The sequence below is a fragment of the Scyliorhinus torazame genome, chromosome 1, assembly GCF_047496885.1.
Source record: "Scyliorhinus torazame isolate Kashiwa2021f chromosome 1, sScyTor2.1, whole genome shotgun sequence".
NCBI classification, from domain to species: domain Eukaryota; kingdom Metazoa; phylum Chordata; class Chondrichthyes; order Carcharhiniformes; family Scyliorhinidae; genus Scyliorhinus; species Scyliorhinus torazame.
This window is the reverse complement of record NC_092707.1, coordinates 344,048,204-344,062,538: the sequence shown is the minus strand read 5'-3', so window position 1 is coordinate 344,062,538 and position 14,335 is coordinate 344,048,204. Positions and strand designations below refer to the sequence as shown.

At 47.5% G+C, this 14,335-nt stretch overlaps 1 protein-coding gene across 2 annotated transcripts in view; it reads right to left on the bottom strand.

The window, feature by feature from the left end:
• The window catches only part of kcnh1a (potassium voltage-gated channel, subfamily H (eag-related), member 1a), a 520,535-nt gene that overhangs the window by 275,318 nt on the left and 230,882 nt on the right, over nucleotides 1-14,335 (bottom strand). For both annotated transcript variants that reach the window (XM_072509739.1, XM_072509749.1), the window contains one exon: nucleotides 13,351-13,550. In XM_072509739.1, the coding sequence (XP_072365840.1) occupies nucleotides 13,351-13,550 (200 nt within the window). The remainder of the gene's footprint in view (nucleotides 1-13,350; nucleotides 13,551-14,335) is intronic.

The window sequence follows — 14,335 nt, the reverse complement described above, 5'->3', positions numbered from 1 at the left end:
AGAGTTCCAGGATTTTGACCCAGCGACAGTGAAGAAACGATAATATATTTCCAAGTCGGGGTGGTGAGTGACTTGGAGGGCAACCTTCAGGTGGTGGAGTTTCCATGTATCTGCTGCTCTTGGCTTCTAAATGGTAGTGGACGTGGGTTTGGAAGGTGCTGCCAAAGGAACTTTGGTGAGTTACTGCAGTGCATCTTGTAGATGGTGGACACGGCAGTACTGCCAGACCTGCTGAATTTTTCAGCGTTCACTGTTTGTGAATGGAAAGAAAAAACATGCTTGCAAAAAAGATAAAACATTGCACAACAAAAAGCTGCTTTAATAATTCAAACACAAAATAATGGAATGACACTAATGTTAAAATAAAACAAAATGGGCAGCTTTCTGTTAACCTTTTCTAACACATTCCTAGAGATAGCCTGCAACTTAGGTGCAAGACAACGAGATAATATAATGATTTATTCATTTTGTATATTCTAGAAGCAAGTTACAACTAAAAAAAATCAATAGTTAAAGCTAGTGAAACCTGTGCAATCCTGGAGCCACACTTTAACTGCGTGGCCTGCAACAGTATATACAACTGCATCTTCACTTTGAGATTCAAGTGGGTTTCATTTCAATCGTTTTATTTAAAAATCTTTTTATTGGCATTTTCAAAATTATGAACATTGCCGTTCATTTTCATTTATTATAGTGTAAAAAGGCTTTGCCTTACGTTTCTTTATTTACAAATTATTGCCGTCTAATTCGGCCTGTCCTCCACCCCCCCCCCCCCCCCCAGCACACCTTTCTAGCCTCTACCCCCTTTCTCCCACCGACCACCCCCGATGCTCTCCCTGGTTGGTCCGGAGGGGGGCGGTTCCCCCTTCTCCTTGTTCCCCGCTTTCCTTTCTCCCTCAGTCGGCTTCAGCCGTGTCCTTTTTTGTGGATGGGGAGGGGCATGCCCCCCTCTCCCCCCTTCCTATGTGTTGTTTCTCTTTGTCCCTCTCAGGCTCTCTGTTTCCTTTCTTTCTTCCCCCCCCCCCCCCCCCCCCCCCACCCCCCTACCATTCTCCTCCCACCTGGGTTGTGCGTCCCTGACATTTCTCCTTGTGATTCTTTCTGTCCCCTTTCTAATCCTTCCAGTTTCCCTCTCTACTGGCTGTTGTTGTCCTCGAACAGGTTTTGGAAGAGGCCGACAAACTGCCCTCATCCAGTAAGAAAGCCCTCTTCCGACCGTCGGATGGCAAATTCGTACTTCTCCAGGTGGAGAAAATCCGAAAGGTCAGCTAGCCAGTCTTCAGCTGTGGGTGGTGCTGCTGAGCGCCAGCCGAGCAGGATTCTCCGGCATGCAATTAGGGAAGCGAAAGCTAGGGCTTCGGTCCTCTTCCCCTTGTGTAGCTCTGGCTGCTCTGATACCCAGAACATTGCCACATTTGGGCATAGCTTCACCCTCACCCCCGCAACCTTGGACATTGCCTTGGAGAAGGCTGTCCAGAACCCAGCAAGTTTGGGACAAGCTCAGAACTTGTGGGTGTGGTTGGCCGGGCCCCTCTGGCACTGTTCACATTTGTCCTCCACCTCCGGGAAGAACCTGCTCATTCGGGTTCTGGTCAGGTGTGCACTGTTCACCACTTTGAACTGCGTGAAGCTGAGCCTTGCGCAGGAGGAGGTGGAGTTGGCCCTGCTCAGTGCTTTGCTCCAGAATCCCCACCCCACTTCTGTCCCCAGTTCGTCCGCCCATTTCTGTCTGGTCTCGCCCAGTGGAGTTCAGGCTCTGTCGAGTAGATGTCCATATATCTTTCCACAGAATTCCCCTTCCTTACTGTCCGTAATCATCAGGTCCTCTAATAGTGTGGTCTCCGCGGCCCAGGGGCATCCTATTGTCTCGTTGCGGATGAAGTGTCTGTCAGTTTGTTCAACGTCGCTAGTCTGTGCCCTATGTAGAAGTCCCGAACTGTCATCCTTCCCCCGTCCTGTCTCCATTTTTTAAAGGTTGCGTTTAGCATGGCTGGTGGGAATCTGTGGTGTCCGCAGATGGGGGCCATGGGGGACATCTTGGTTAGCCTGAAGTGCTGTCTTAGTTGGCCCCTCATTTTCAGTGTGACCGCTACCACTGGGCTAGCTGTGTATTTTGTCAAGGGGGGGTGGGAGTGCTGCCACGGCCCGGAGGGTCGTTCCCTTGCAGGAAGCCTCCTCCATCCACACCCACTCCGAGTTGTGTTCGTGCACCCATCCCCTCACTCTTTCCGCTGCTGCTGCCCAGTGGAGATATAGCAGGTTTGGCAGTGCCAGGCCTCCCTTAATTTTCCTCCTTTGCAGCGTTGGTTTGGGTACTCTTGGGTTCTTGCCCACCCGCCCAACACAAACGCCATAATTAAGCTATCTACGTTCTGTAGAAGGTCTCACATGCCCGGTTAACCTCTTTTAGTTCCGCTACCAGTCTGCCTCTGCTATCTTTTACCTGCGCTATTTCCCTCGTCACTGCCTGCTTTCTCAGCTGGTGAGCCAGTAGGCGGCCAGCCTTTCCTCCGTGTTCGTAAAAGGGGCCCCATGTCTGGCGGAGTTGGTACACTGCTTTCCTGGTGGATAGCAGGTTAAAGTCCATTTGTAGCTTTTTGCTCTCCACCAGAAGCTCCATGGTCAGGGCCTTGGAGTACTTTCTGTCCATCTCCAAGATGGAGGTGATCAGTTGTTGCCTGGCCTCCCTCTCTTCCCTATCTCTACGCGCCTTGTAGGCTATTATTTCCCCTCTGATCACAGCCTTCACTGCTTCCCCGATCTGGTTGCTCCTCACATCGTCGCCAGTGGCCTGTGATGTTTTCTGGTAGAAGGCCTTGTCGGCCAGAAGGTCCGTGTCCAGCCTCCATGTGGGGCGCTGGGCATGGCCTATCTCCAACCTCACAGCTACATAGTGTGGAGCGTGGTCGGAGATGACTAACGCGGAATATTCCGCTGTGTGGATGGTTTAGCACAGGGCTAAAGAGCTGGCTTTTAAAGCAGACCAAGGCAGGCCAGCAGCATGGTCCAATTCCCATACCAGCCTCCCCGAACAGGCGCCGGAATGTGGCGACTAGGGGCTTTTCACAGTAACTTAATTTGAAGCCTACTTGTGACAATAAGCGATTTTCATTTCATTTCATTTTTATAATTCCAGGAAGCACCGATTTCCCCACTGCAAAGAAGTTGATTCGGATGTATACTTTGTGCACCTGTGAGAAGAACGAGAATTCCTTTACTCCCGGGTATAGGAATCTACACAAATCCACCACCCCCACCTGCTCCATAAATGCTTCCAGTTCTTTAGCCATGCCTGTCTTTTTCCCCGTTCTGAGGCTTGATCAGTCGGTCAGCAGGTCCGTTGAACAGTTAAAGTCGCTCCTCTCCCTGGGCTGATCTCGCCCTTACCCTATTCTGTCTGCCTGTCTCCATTTGCTTCCTCGCCCACTCACCTGTTTCCCCTATCCTCTCTCCCGTCTCTCTGTCTTCCAACTTTAATCCGAGAACGAGGCAGCACAGTCCCGCGCAAACACAGAGTCCGTACAATAGATCTTGGTCCCATTTCATCCTCCACTTTCAGTCTTTTTCCCCGCTGCCCTCACTGTTGCCGCATTTATTCCTTCTCTAGGTTATTTGTTTTCAAGAGCTCTTCAGCCACCCCCGGGGTGCCAAAGTAGTGTTCCTTCCCCTTGTAAGTTACCCCGAGTCTGGCCGGGAACAGCATGCTGAACCTCATTCTGCTCTTATAGAGAGCCGATTTTGCCTTATTAAATTGGCCCTCTTTTTTGCAAGGGCTGCCCCAATATCCTGATAGACCCTTATTCTGTGTCCTTCCCACGAGCACGACTTTGTCTGTCGGGCCCACCTCAGGATCTTTTCACGGTTCTGGTATCGGTGCAGCTTCGCAATGATCGCTCTCAGCTGCTCCCCAGTTGTGGGTTTTGGTTGAAGCGACCTGTGTGCCCTGTCGAGTTCTGGGGGGCTAGGGAAGCTGTCCCTCCCGACTAGGTTGCCCAGCATTTAGGCAATGTAGCCCGTTGGGTCTCTTCCCTTCATCCCTTCTGGCAGTCCCACGATACCGACATTCTGTCGTCAGGACCTGTTTTCCTGGTCCTCGACCTTCCCCTTCAAGTTCCCTTGGGCCGCCACCAACCTCTTCACTTCTCCAGAGCCACGATCCTATCACTCTGGTCGGTTCACGCCTTTTCCAGGTCCAGGATCACCCTTTCCTGGGCTTCCACCCTTCTTCCCAGGCCATCTATCGTGCGCTGGAGGGCGGCCATCGCTTCCGTCACCACCATTTTCACCATCACCTGGAACTCCATTTTAATCGCCTCCCTCACGGTGGTCTGTTCCTTTTTTAGGAATGTCTTCCATCCATCCCCCGGTGTGGTGGGGCGGCATTGCTGCCTGTTCTTGTTCCGCCGTTGGGGTCGGCGGTCGGCCCTCTCTTGGTTCACCGGGGCCTCCGCCTCGCCTCATGGGTCCGCTGGTCCGTCCGCGCATTGCTCCGGCCCCTTACCACCACTTTTGCCTTCTTGCCGGCTCTTTGAACTGCCGTTTGCCAGCATCCTCCCTTCTATGGCTTCGCTGTTAATACTTTCTGGGTTTAGAATAGTTTTGGGTGGCTTTTTGAGCTTTTTTGGGTCCGATTGGGAGGAGAGCCACCTGATGTGCGTCTGCTCAGCACATCACCGCCACCAGATGTCTTCAATTCAATAGTAGCTCAAATATTAAATTATATTTACTTATAGAGTGCTAGAAGCCAAAATGTGTACTTTACCTTGTAAGGAAATGAATGTCTACATGTACCTCAGGAGACAAATAATTAAAAAGGTCAGAGTCAGGGGCAGAGATTATTCAATCCAGTAATTATGGACTCTCAGGCTTAATAAATGGGCAGAAATACACCAGTTGGTTGAGGGTACTAGTCTCCATAAGGGTTGATGTATCAGGCATATGGACTGGACTCCAGAAGACAAGGATGCTTTTTTGCAAGGCACATGGCTGAGTTGGACCGAGCGATCTCCCTCCCTCACAGGCAAGTGGGCAAAGGAGTTTCTGCCTGTAGTAGCTTGAAGAAGCACAAATGTGATAATGTGACCTCCCATAGATCTCTCAAAGTACTGCTGGGAGAAAAGAAGGATAGGCCATTTGGACTGCTGTGCACTAGAAGGCAGTGCTGGCTGACTCGATGGGCCCTTTAAAACACTGCCTCAGAGGACTGAATTTCCACCACAGAGGCGGGAAACAGGCGCTGGGTCTGTTATTGGATCAAAGTCCACCTTCAGGGAAAAGCTGATTTAAATTAAGATTTTTGTGTGAGGAAGCCCTTAATGGGCATGCAGAATTTCCTGTCCACATACAGCCAGAGGGGGGCGAGAATGGTGGTGGGTCAGATAAAGTGTGGGACTCATTTAGACACGCCATGGAAGCTATCTCTGAGGTTGCTGATTGCCCTGTGTTTTGTGTCATAGCCTTCCACCGTACCCGGAAAGCGGAATGTCACAGGCAGCAGGGTAGCCCCTCACTCCATTGATACTGATCTGGTTTTAATGCTGAAGGGCATGAGGAAGAGGGGGATTCTCAGTCTGCATGTGGCAGGAAAAGGTCACCTCACTGTGCAACTGGACACCTCGCTGTTCTGCATCATCTCCCTCTGCCTCCAGTTCCCCCAATCCTCTTATCTCCTGCACCCCTTTGGGTGATCTGTCGCCCATCATACTTTCATCATCTTCCAAATCCATACTTCACTGGGGACAAATGTTATGGAGAGCATAGCAGGCCACTGCAATGACCAAGATCCTTGGGGGAGGGTATCGGAGGGGACCATCTAAATGCCCTGGCACTGGAAACCTGATGGTGTGCCCAATTGTTGTCATACTGAGCAGGTGGTATTGGTTGGATCACCTCTGTCTGGAACTCCCACAGAGAGGTGAGTAGCTAACTCTTCAAAGCTACTTTGTAGCTTGTCCCCTAGGATCCATCCATACATTTTGGTGATTGGCGTGAAGATCTGAGACAGTTTGGAGTGCCGGAAGATGAAGGAGTCATAGCAGATGCAAGGAAAGTGCGCACACACATGGTACAAGTTCATATTGTGGTTGCAGACCAATTGGAAATTGACAGAGTTGAAAGAGTTCCACGGATTCACCACCCTCTGGCTGAAGAAATTCCTCCTCATCTCTGTTTAAAGGATCTTCCCTTTAGTCTGAGATGGTGTCCGCTGGTTCTAGTTTCTCCTACAAGTGGAAACATCCTCTCCACAACCACTCTATCCAGGCCTCGCAGTATCCTGTAAGTTTCAATAAGATCCCCCCCTCATCCTTCTAAACTCCAGCGAGTACAGACCCAGAGTCCTCAACCGTTCCTCATACGACAAGTTCTCCATTCCAGGGATCATTCTTGTGAACCTCCTCTGGACCCTTTCCAAGGCCAGCACATCCTTCCTGAGATATGGGGCCCAAAACTGCTCACAATACTCCAAATGGGGTCTGACCAGAGCCATATACAGCCTCAGAAGTACATCCCTGGTCTTGTATTCTCGCCCTCGACATGAATGCTAACATTGCATTTGCCTTCCTAACTGCCGACTGAACCTGCACGTTAACCTTAAGAGAATCGTGAACAAGGACTCCCAAGTCCCTTTGTGCTTCTGATTTCCTCAGCATTTCCCCATTTAGAAAATAGTCTATGCCTAAATTCTTCCTTCCAAAGTGCATAACCTCACACTTTTCCACATTGTATTCCATTTGTCACTTCACTGAATGTCATGGGTGTGCTGACTGCATTCAAGGCATGGGTTCAAGGGTTGGTGGGGTATTTTTTATTGATTCTTTAAATGTTCTGGATGATTGAAATTTTGTATTGTAGTGAAATAGTTTTTTCACCATGGAGAAAGTTAAAAAGGAAAATGAGGAGACATAAGGGGTGGGCGGAAGAGCAGACCTTGCCATAAGGGGCTGTATGTAGGACTTTCTGAACTTAGCTTCTCAACCAGATGAGAGTCCATGATTCCCCTGAGGGGCCATGAACCCAAACTTGGTCTGACTTCACCAAACTCCATAATAAATTTGGGCAAGTTGGAAGTGCCAGATGTGGGCTTTTGACAGGAATGAGCCTGCATCCTTTAAAAAGCACCCCCTTAAATCAGACAGCCCAAGAATGCTTCTGAGCCGTACAAGCTTTTAAATGGTGTTGATTGACCTTTATTGAGAGGAGAATGGGATTCCTTTCCTGCCCTCCACCACCACTCCCCTCCATCTTAATCATTATTGCCAGCACTGAATTGAGGTGCCATCTAACGTTGGCATTTTTGGGGAGCCTCCGTTTCCATTCCCAGTCCATGATTTCAGGATAGCGATGGGGAAACATTACTACAAAGGCATAAAATTTGCTGTAGCTATAGGTTTCAATGCGGTTTTGTAATTGAATAGGAATCTGAATCCACTGTGCTGGATTCACCGATTTGGAAGCTATGTGTGACGCCGGCGTGGGAACTGTGGCGTTCTACGATGGAAAATCGGCACCAAACTCTCACCGATCCTGTGATAGGTGAGTGACTCACAGCTGCGCCGAAAGGAACTCCTGGCTCCCATGACAAACGGCTGGAGAATGGCCCAGTCTGTGGACGCTCATGCACACGGTGAGGACCTGCATCGGTCGCGTCGTAAAGCATGGCGCCGGCCATGCGCGGACCCAACCTTCCAAATACTGCCCCCCTGGCCTCTCCCCCACCAGTCCCCCCAGCCCTTGGGGAAGGCCCCCGATCAGAAGCACGGCTCCTGGCTGACTGTGACGCCATTGGACACAGTCCGCAGCTGCCACGCCGGGTTTGCGACCGCTGAGACCACAAGTGAACTACGCCATCGGGAACTCAACGCATCGGCGACGGTCAATTGTGGAGGCGACGGAGAATAGAGGGTCAGGCCCACTAATGATATGCCAATGGTGCTTAAACACCGCGTGGCGAGCGATGCATTTACGCCATTTTCAGGGTGCTGGAGGATCCCAATTTGTCGTCGAACCGGCGCCTATCGCGATTTTGGCATCGGAGGCTATTCTCCGCCCAATTGTGTTTCGCGATTTCGGCGTCGGCTGACGGTGAATCCCGCCCTCTATCTCTTGGTGAAAACCGGCAAGTTAAAAATACATGAATAACTAAAATTCATGGAACGTCACACATTGCATGACTGTTATTGAGTCCTAGTTTAAATGTAGTATTGTACTTCCGTTAGTCAGAAATATAATTGAAAAATACATGTTTGAAATAAAGGAAGTTAAGAAGACATTGGATAAAATCCCCTAGCTGTTCACACCGACAGGATCTTCCGGTCCCACTGACAGCGCTGCCCCACTGCGGGGTTCCCGGCGGCATGAGGTGGGTTTAATGGGAAATCCCGTTGGCAACAGCGTGACCAAAGATCCCACCGCCAGCCAACAGCAGGCCGCCTTCCGCCACCGAGAAACACACCGCGTGGAGGCCAGAGAGTCTTGCCAATTGAAAGAAGAAAATTACTGCACAATGTTATTCTGCTGACCCAAAGTGAATTAGAATTTTAATTACTGAACTGCAACACCTATTTTCTCCAATGCTGACAGTTAATGAGCATCCAGCAGGAATTTGAAGAGGCAATATTCACAATTCAACTTTGCACTTGAAAGGGGGCCTTCACAGTATTCAAATCTTTATTAATCAACTACAAAGGAACAGCTGTTCTGTTACGCAGTCAGACTGCTATTCGGAAGGCAAAAACCGCCAAAGTGAATCAAAATCAGCTCTCAATAGGGTGGCATGTGGCGCAGCGGATAGCACTGGGACTGCGGCGCTGAGGACCCGAGTTCGAATCCCGGCCCTGGGTCACCCTCCGTGTGGAGTTTGCACATTCTCCCCATGTCTGCGTGGGTTTCACCCCCACAACCTAAAGATGTGCAGGTTAGGTGGATTGGCCACGCTAAATTGCCCCTTAATTGGAAAAGAAAATAATTGGGTACTTTAAATTTATGTTTAAGAAAATCAAAGTATCCAGCATGAATTATTACAAATGAGTCAAGATTGGAAAGAAAACTAACATAAAATATCATTCTTTTGCGTTTAACCATCATCCAACTAGAACGTCCAAATGTATCATTTAATTATTTTTCATGGCGTGTTGTGCAATTCATTTTGAGTAATCTGTGTAAGCAGCGTAAAATTTGTATTGTTAGTGTATCTGGAACAAATTTTCAAAATAGAATTTTAAATGAAATATTCGTTATGTCAGTCTCCGACTCAGTATTTTTGAGGTATTTAATTAGATAAGACACATTAAACCTTTTCAAAACAATAATCAGATCTCCCAACAATGGCACAGTTCACAGGATGGCAGGCAGTAAGCTACCTTGTAATAGATACAGTTTTATCTTTTATCATAGAATTTACAGTGCAGAAGGAGGTCATTCGGCCCAACGAGTCTGCACCGGCTCTTGGAAAGAGCACCCTACCCAAGGTCAACACCTCCACCCTATCCCCATAACCCAGTAACCCCACCCAACACTAAGGGAAATTTTGGACACTAAGGGCAATTTATCATGGCCAATCCACCTAACCTGCACATCTTTGGACTGTGGGAGGAAACCGGAGCACACCTACGCAGACACGGGGAGGATGTGCAGATTCCGCACAGACAGTGACCCAAGCCGGAATCGAACCTGGAACCCTGGAGCGGTGAAGCAATTGTGCTATCCACAATGCTACCGTGCTGCCCTTGTAACATAAGAAGTGTTATTAGATAACATACTTATCAGTATTATCTAGCAATCCCATGCTTTCATTGGGGTTCCATACTCAAAGGGAGTTCAGGGTTAGTACACATTATCTAGCCCATGCTCGATTCAACAGGCCTCAGGATCAGTGAATTTCCCTTTTGGTCTCCAAAGATGTTACTCATAGAGAAAATTAAAACAAAAACATTCTTCCCTTCCTTTAACTGTCTCTTGTTCTTTTGTTCCAACCAATGATTTATGTGTTGCATTACATGGGATAGATTTTGACTTTGTGTAATAATGTAAAATAAGTGATAGAGAATTGGACTTCAAGGTTTACACTACCGCGCAAAGTCAAAATCTACTCCTCTGTGGGGCTTTCACATGTTCTTTCATCAATATATTCAAAGTTGCATCTCTTTCCTTTTTAAAACTCAACAGGATAGGCAAAATTTAACAGATTCAAATTATATCTGGGGATCAGATGGGAAAAAGGGGAACACAAAATTGAGAGAGGAAGTATGGATTGGGGGTTCAGTCTGGGAGGTAGTAAAGATTCAAGAACCAGGTGAAAGCAAGAGGGTGAGGCTTGGGAGAGTGGTGGGCAAGAGTTGGTACCTGATAGAGCAGGCTTTTTCAAATTGTGGGCCGCGACCCGCGGGTGGGTCGCGGACGGGTGTCGGGAGGGTCACTGAGTGATCGATCGCAGCGCACCCGGTGATCCCAATCTGATCCTGGGAGAAGCGCCCAATGTCCGCTACCAGCATATTTATTAAAATGGCCTGAGCTGCACTGTTCAAGCCAGGGTTGGTCTTCAGTCTCATCACTCTCCTGTTCTTGAGCAGAGGTGCACTAACAAACCTTCACTCTGTGAAACAATTACTGTTCTTTTACATGCTGAATTCAGAAGGTGACTCGTGATGGAGGCTCAATTCAGCATGTACCAGAGCAGGACAGTATCCTGGCATCGCTAAAGCAAGGGACAGATGGGCCTCCGGACTGTGCAGCATATTGTCAATGTCAGACACCTGACAAAGTTCTGCAGCGCCAGGTAGAGTTAACCATTGGGACTCTGGAAAAATCAAAAGCTCAAGCAAGTGTTATTGAAAGGACTAAACCTATCTGTCATTTTATGCCAGAGGCAGCTTACGTTGAGCATAGTACAACTGAAGAGCATGGCCCAGACTCTGTAACAGATGATGGTGGAGAAAGGTTCGATGATGCCCCAGTAGAACATGCAGATGAACATCGGTCACAGGGGAACAGCCCAATTCCCAATAGCGATGAGAGGTCTAAGTGACAAACAGGTTTGTCAGGAGGTGGAGTTGGAATATTACAGTCAGCAGATCCTGGAGTCAGCAGAATCGCATGAGTGAATGGGACACCGTTAATGCGGTCCGTTTAGATACAGAATCAAGCCAGACTCTGTTTTGGAACAAAGGTGCTTGAATTTGATCCCTCAAAGCTTCACCTAACTCTATACTCTGGAGGTACTTGTGGAACTAAATGTTGTTTCTGTAAATGCCACTAGGTTCTGTGTCATTTTTGGGATTGTCTTGTCGGTTATCGGTGAGAACTGGTTGCCAATGAGTCTGCTGGTGACCAGTTTATTCCGGAACGGTTGATATAATCCCTTCCCTTATGTACATGCACATCTCTTCAGATTATAAAACTGATCTAACTCACCATATCTCCAAAAATGAAATGTACAAACAATTGACAGAAAATCTGCTTATAGTTTGAAGAAATTGAGATGTATTTACTTCTATCCACTTGCAATGATAAATTAAATCCTTTTGTCATAAATTTTATTTTCGTACTGAACTGATTTGCAGACAAAGATTGAGATCTGGTCATTGTATGAAATTCATGCACTGGTTCCAACACAAGGGGGGCAGTGGAATAGGTGTGTAAGAGGGAGTTACTACACGGTTCGTGTGCCTGGATGTGTGTGAGAGAGAGAGAGAATTATAGCACATGGTCGGCCGGCGTGAGTCCCGAAGGTTGGCCGGTTGGCAAAAGTCGGTCCCGAGAAAAAAAGTTTGAAAAACACTGTGATAGAATATGAAGTACATCTAAACACCCAGGGTATGGAACTTGGGAACCGAACACCACAAAGGTCAGCTTCAACCCTGGGCTCGAATTCTCTGGCTGTTCGCTGGCAGCGGGATTCTCTGGTCCCAACAGCAGCACACTCCAGCCCGTGGTTTTTCCCGCAGCGTAGGGGTGCCTTCAATGAGAAATCCCATTGACAGCGGCTGGGATCCCGGAGAATCCCATCCAGACCTCAAGCAGGATAACTCTTTCGGACAAAAAAACTATTAGTACAGGATGTGTAATTTTTATTTTATTTTTTAAAATAATTTTTATTAAAGGTTTTCATAAAATATCAATAACAAAATGAGAAAGAAAAAAGAACCCAACAGGGTTAAGTACAAAACACAATCTAAAAAAGCAACCCCCCAAACCCCTCCCCCCCCGTGCCTAAATAATAAATTAACACCCCGACTTAAGACAACAGGTGTATACACCCCCTCAGACCCTTCCAGTGTAAATAACATAAACAAAAAATAAAGTAACCCCCCCCCGAGCTGCTGCTGCCATTGACCAATGTCTATCGTTCTGCCAGGAAGTCTAAGAACGGTTGCCACTGCCTAAAGAACCCTTGTACCGACCCTCTCAAGGCGAATTTCACCCTCTCCAATTTAATGAACCCTGCCATATCGGTGATCCAGGACTCCACGCTTGGGGGCCTCGTATTTTTCCACTGAAGGAGAATACTTCGCCGGGCTACCAGGGATGCAAAGGCCAGAATTCCAGCCTCTTTCGCCTCCTGCACTACCGGCTCCTCTGCCACCCCAAATATTGCGAGCCCCCAGCCCGGTTTGACCCTGGATCCTACCACCCTCGACACCGTCCTCGCTACGCCCTTCCGAAATTCCTCCAGCGCTGGGCATGCCCAGAACATATGGGTGTGATTTGCTGGGCTCCCTGAGCACCTAACACACCTGTCCTCACCCCCAAAGAACCTGCTCATCCTTGTCTCGGTCATGTGTGCCCCGTGCAGCACCTTAAACTGTATGAGGCTGAGCCTCGCGCACGAAGAGGAAGAGTTCACCCTCCCTAGGGCATCTCCCCACGTCCCCTCTTCGATCTCCTCTCCCAACTCCACAGGATGTGTAATTTAATGATCAATTTTAATTCTTGCGAATCATCTAAGTTTTATGTTTATAGGTTGCACTTTTTACATGTTGGTAAGTCAGTAAGGAGGTCACAAGCAGCAAATGAAATAAATCATAAATTAAGCGCTTTTTAGTTGAATGAGGGATTATGCTCAAAACTCTTCCCTGCTTACTTCCAAATAAGTCTACAGGATTGTCTACATCCACCTTAACAGAGCCTTTGTTTAACATCTCACATAAAATACAGCACTCTACACAATGCAGTACACCCTTGGTACAACAGTAGAATGGCAACATAAATGATGTGCTCAAGTCTTAAGATTGGAGTTTAAACCCAAGACTTAACTCTGAAGGTGAGAATACCACTACGCAAAGGTGACACCATTATACCAAAATATACTACAGATTAGAAAAGATGTGCATATTTTCTTTTTAATTTCTGTACCTTTTCTGTATCAATTCCTTTAGACATCGACCAAGTCGAAACAATGTAGTCCATGACACGCTCACTCAGGCCCTTGGGCACCTGATAAAGCTTCAAAAAGTCTCGGACACAGTTCAGCATCTCGTGGTACCTGTTGCTATTAGCATACATTTGCTGGAAGATCGTTGTCACATTACCAAAGATGGTTGCATACAGGAGGGCTGCAAACAAGAAAAGATCAAATCAGATTTTAGCTTCAAAATGTGCAGTTACAAAGTGAATGTAAAGACAGTGTTGAAAGGCATATTGTTCAGAACAGGAACTTAGATTTTTAATGCTACTCCCTAGATTAACGTTTCATTGTGCACATTAAGATCAGACGGTTAACGGAACTAAATAAATCCTGCAACGTAGAACAGCCTGCAAAAGTTGCAGGAAAGGTGGCATTTGGAGGGATAGGGAAAAGATCTAAGTGATACAAATAAGTGCAGTCCGGTAAGAAAGCCTGAAGGAAAATATAAGAACATAGAATTACTAGACAACAAAAGACAAAGATCCATCTAATTCACCTTCTACCTATTTGTCAGCCATGTGATATAGTTATTTGTATCACTTAGATGTGATATAGATATAATAATAATAATAACAGAGTTAGTGACAGAGAGTTGTAATCAATTTGTATCAAATAGTTCACAACATAATCTTTATTAGTGTTACAAGTAGGCTTACAGTAACACTGCAATGAAGTTACTATGAAAATCCCCTAGTCATCACATTCCAGCACCTCTTCGGGTACACTGAGGGAGAATTAAAAATGTCCAAATTACCTAACAGCACGTCTTTTGGGACATGTGGGAGGAAACTGGAACACCCAGAGGAAACCACGCAGACACGGGGAGAACGTGCAGACTTCACACAGACAGTGCCCAAGCCAGGAATCGAACCTGGGACCCTGGTGCTGTGATGCAACGGTGCGAACCACTGGGCTACCGTGCCGCCCATTGTT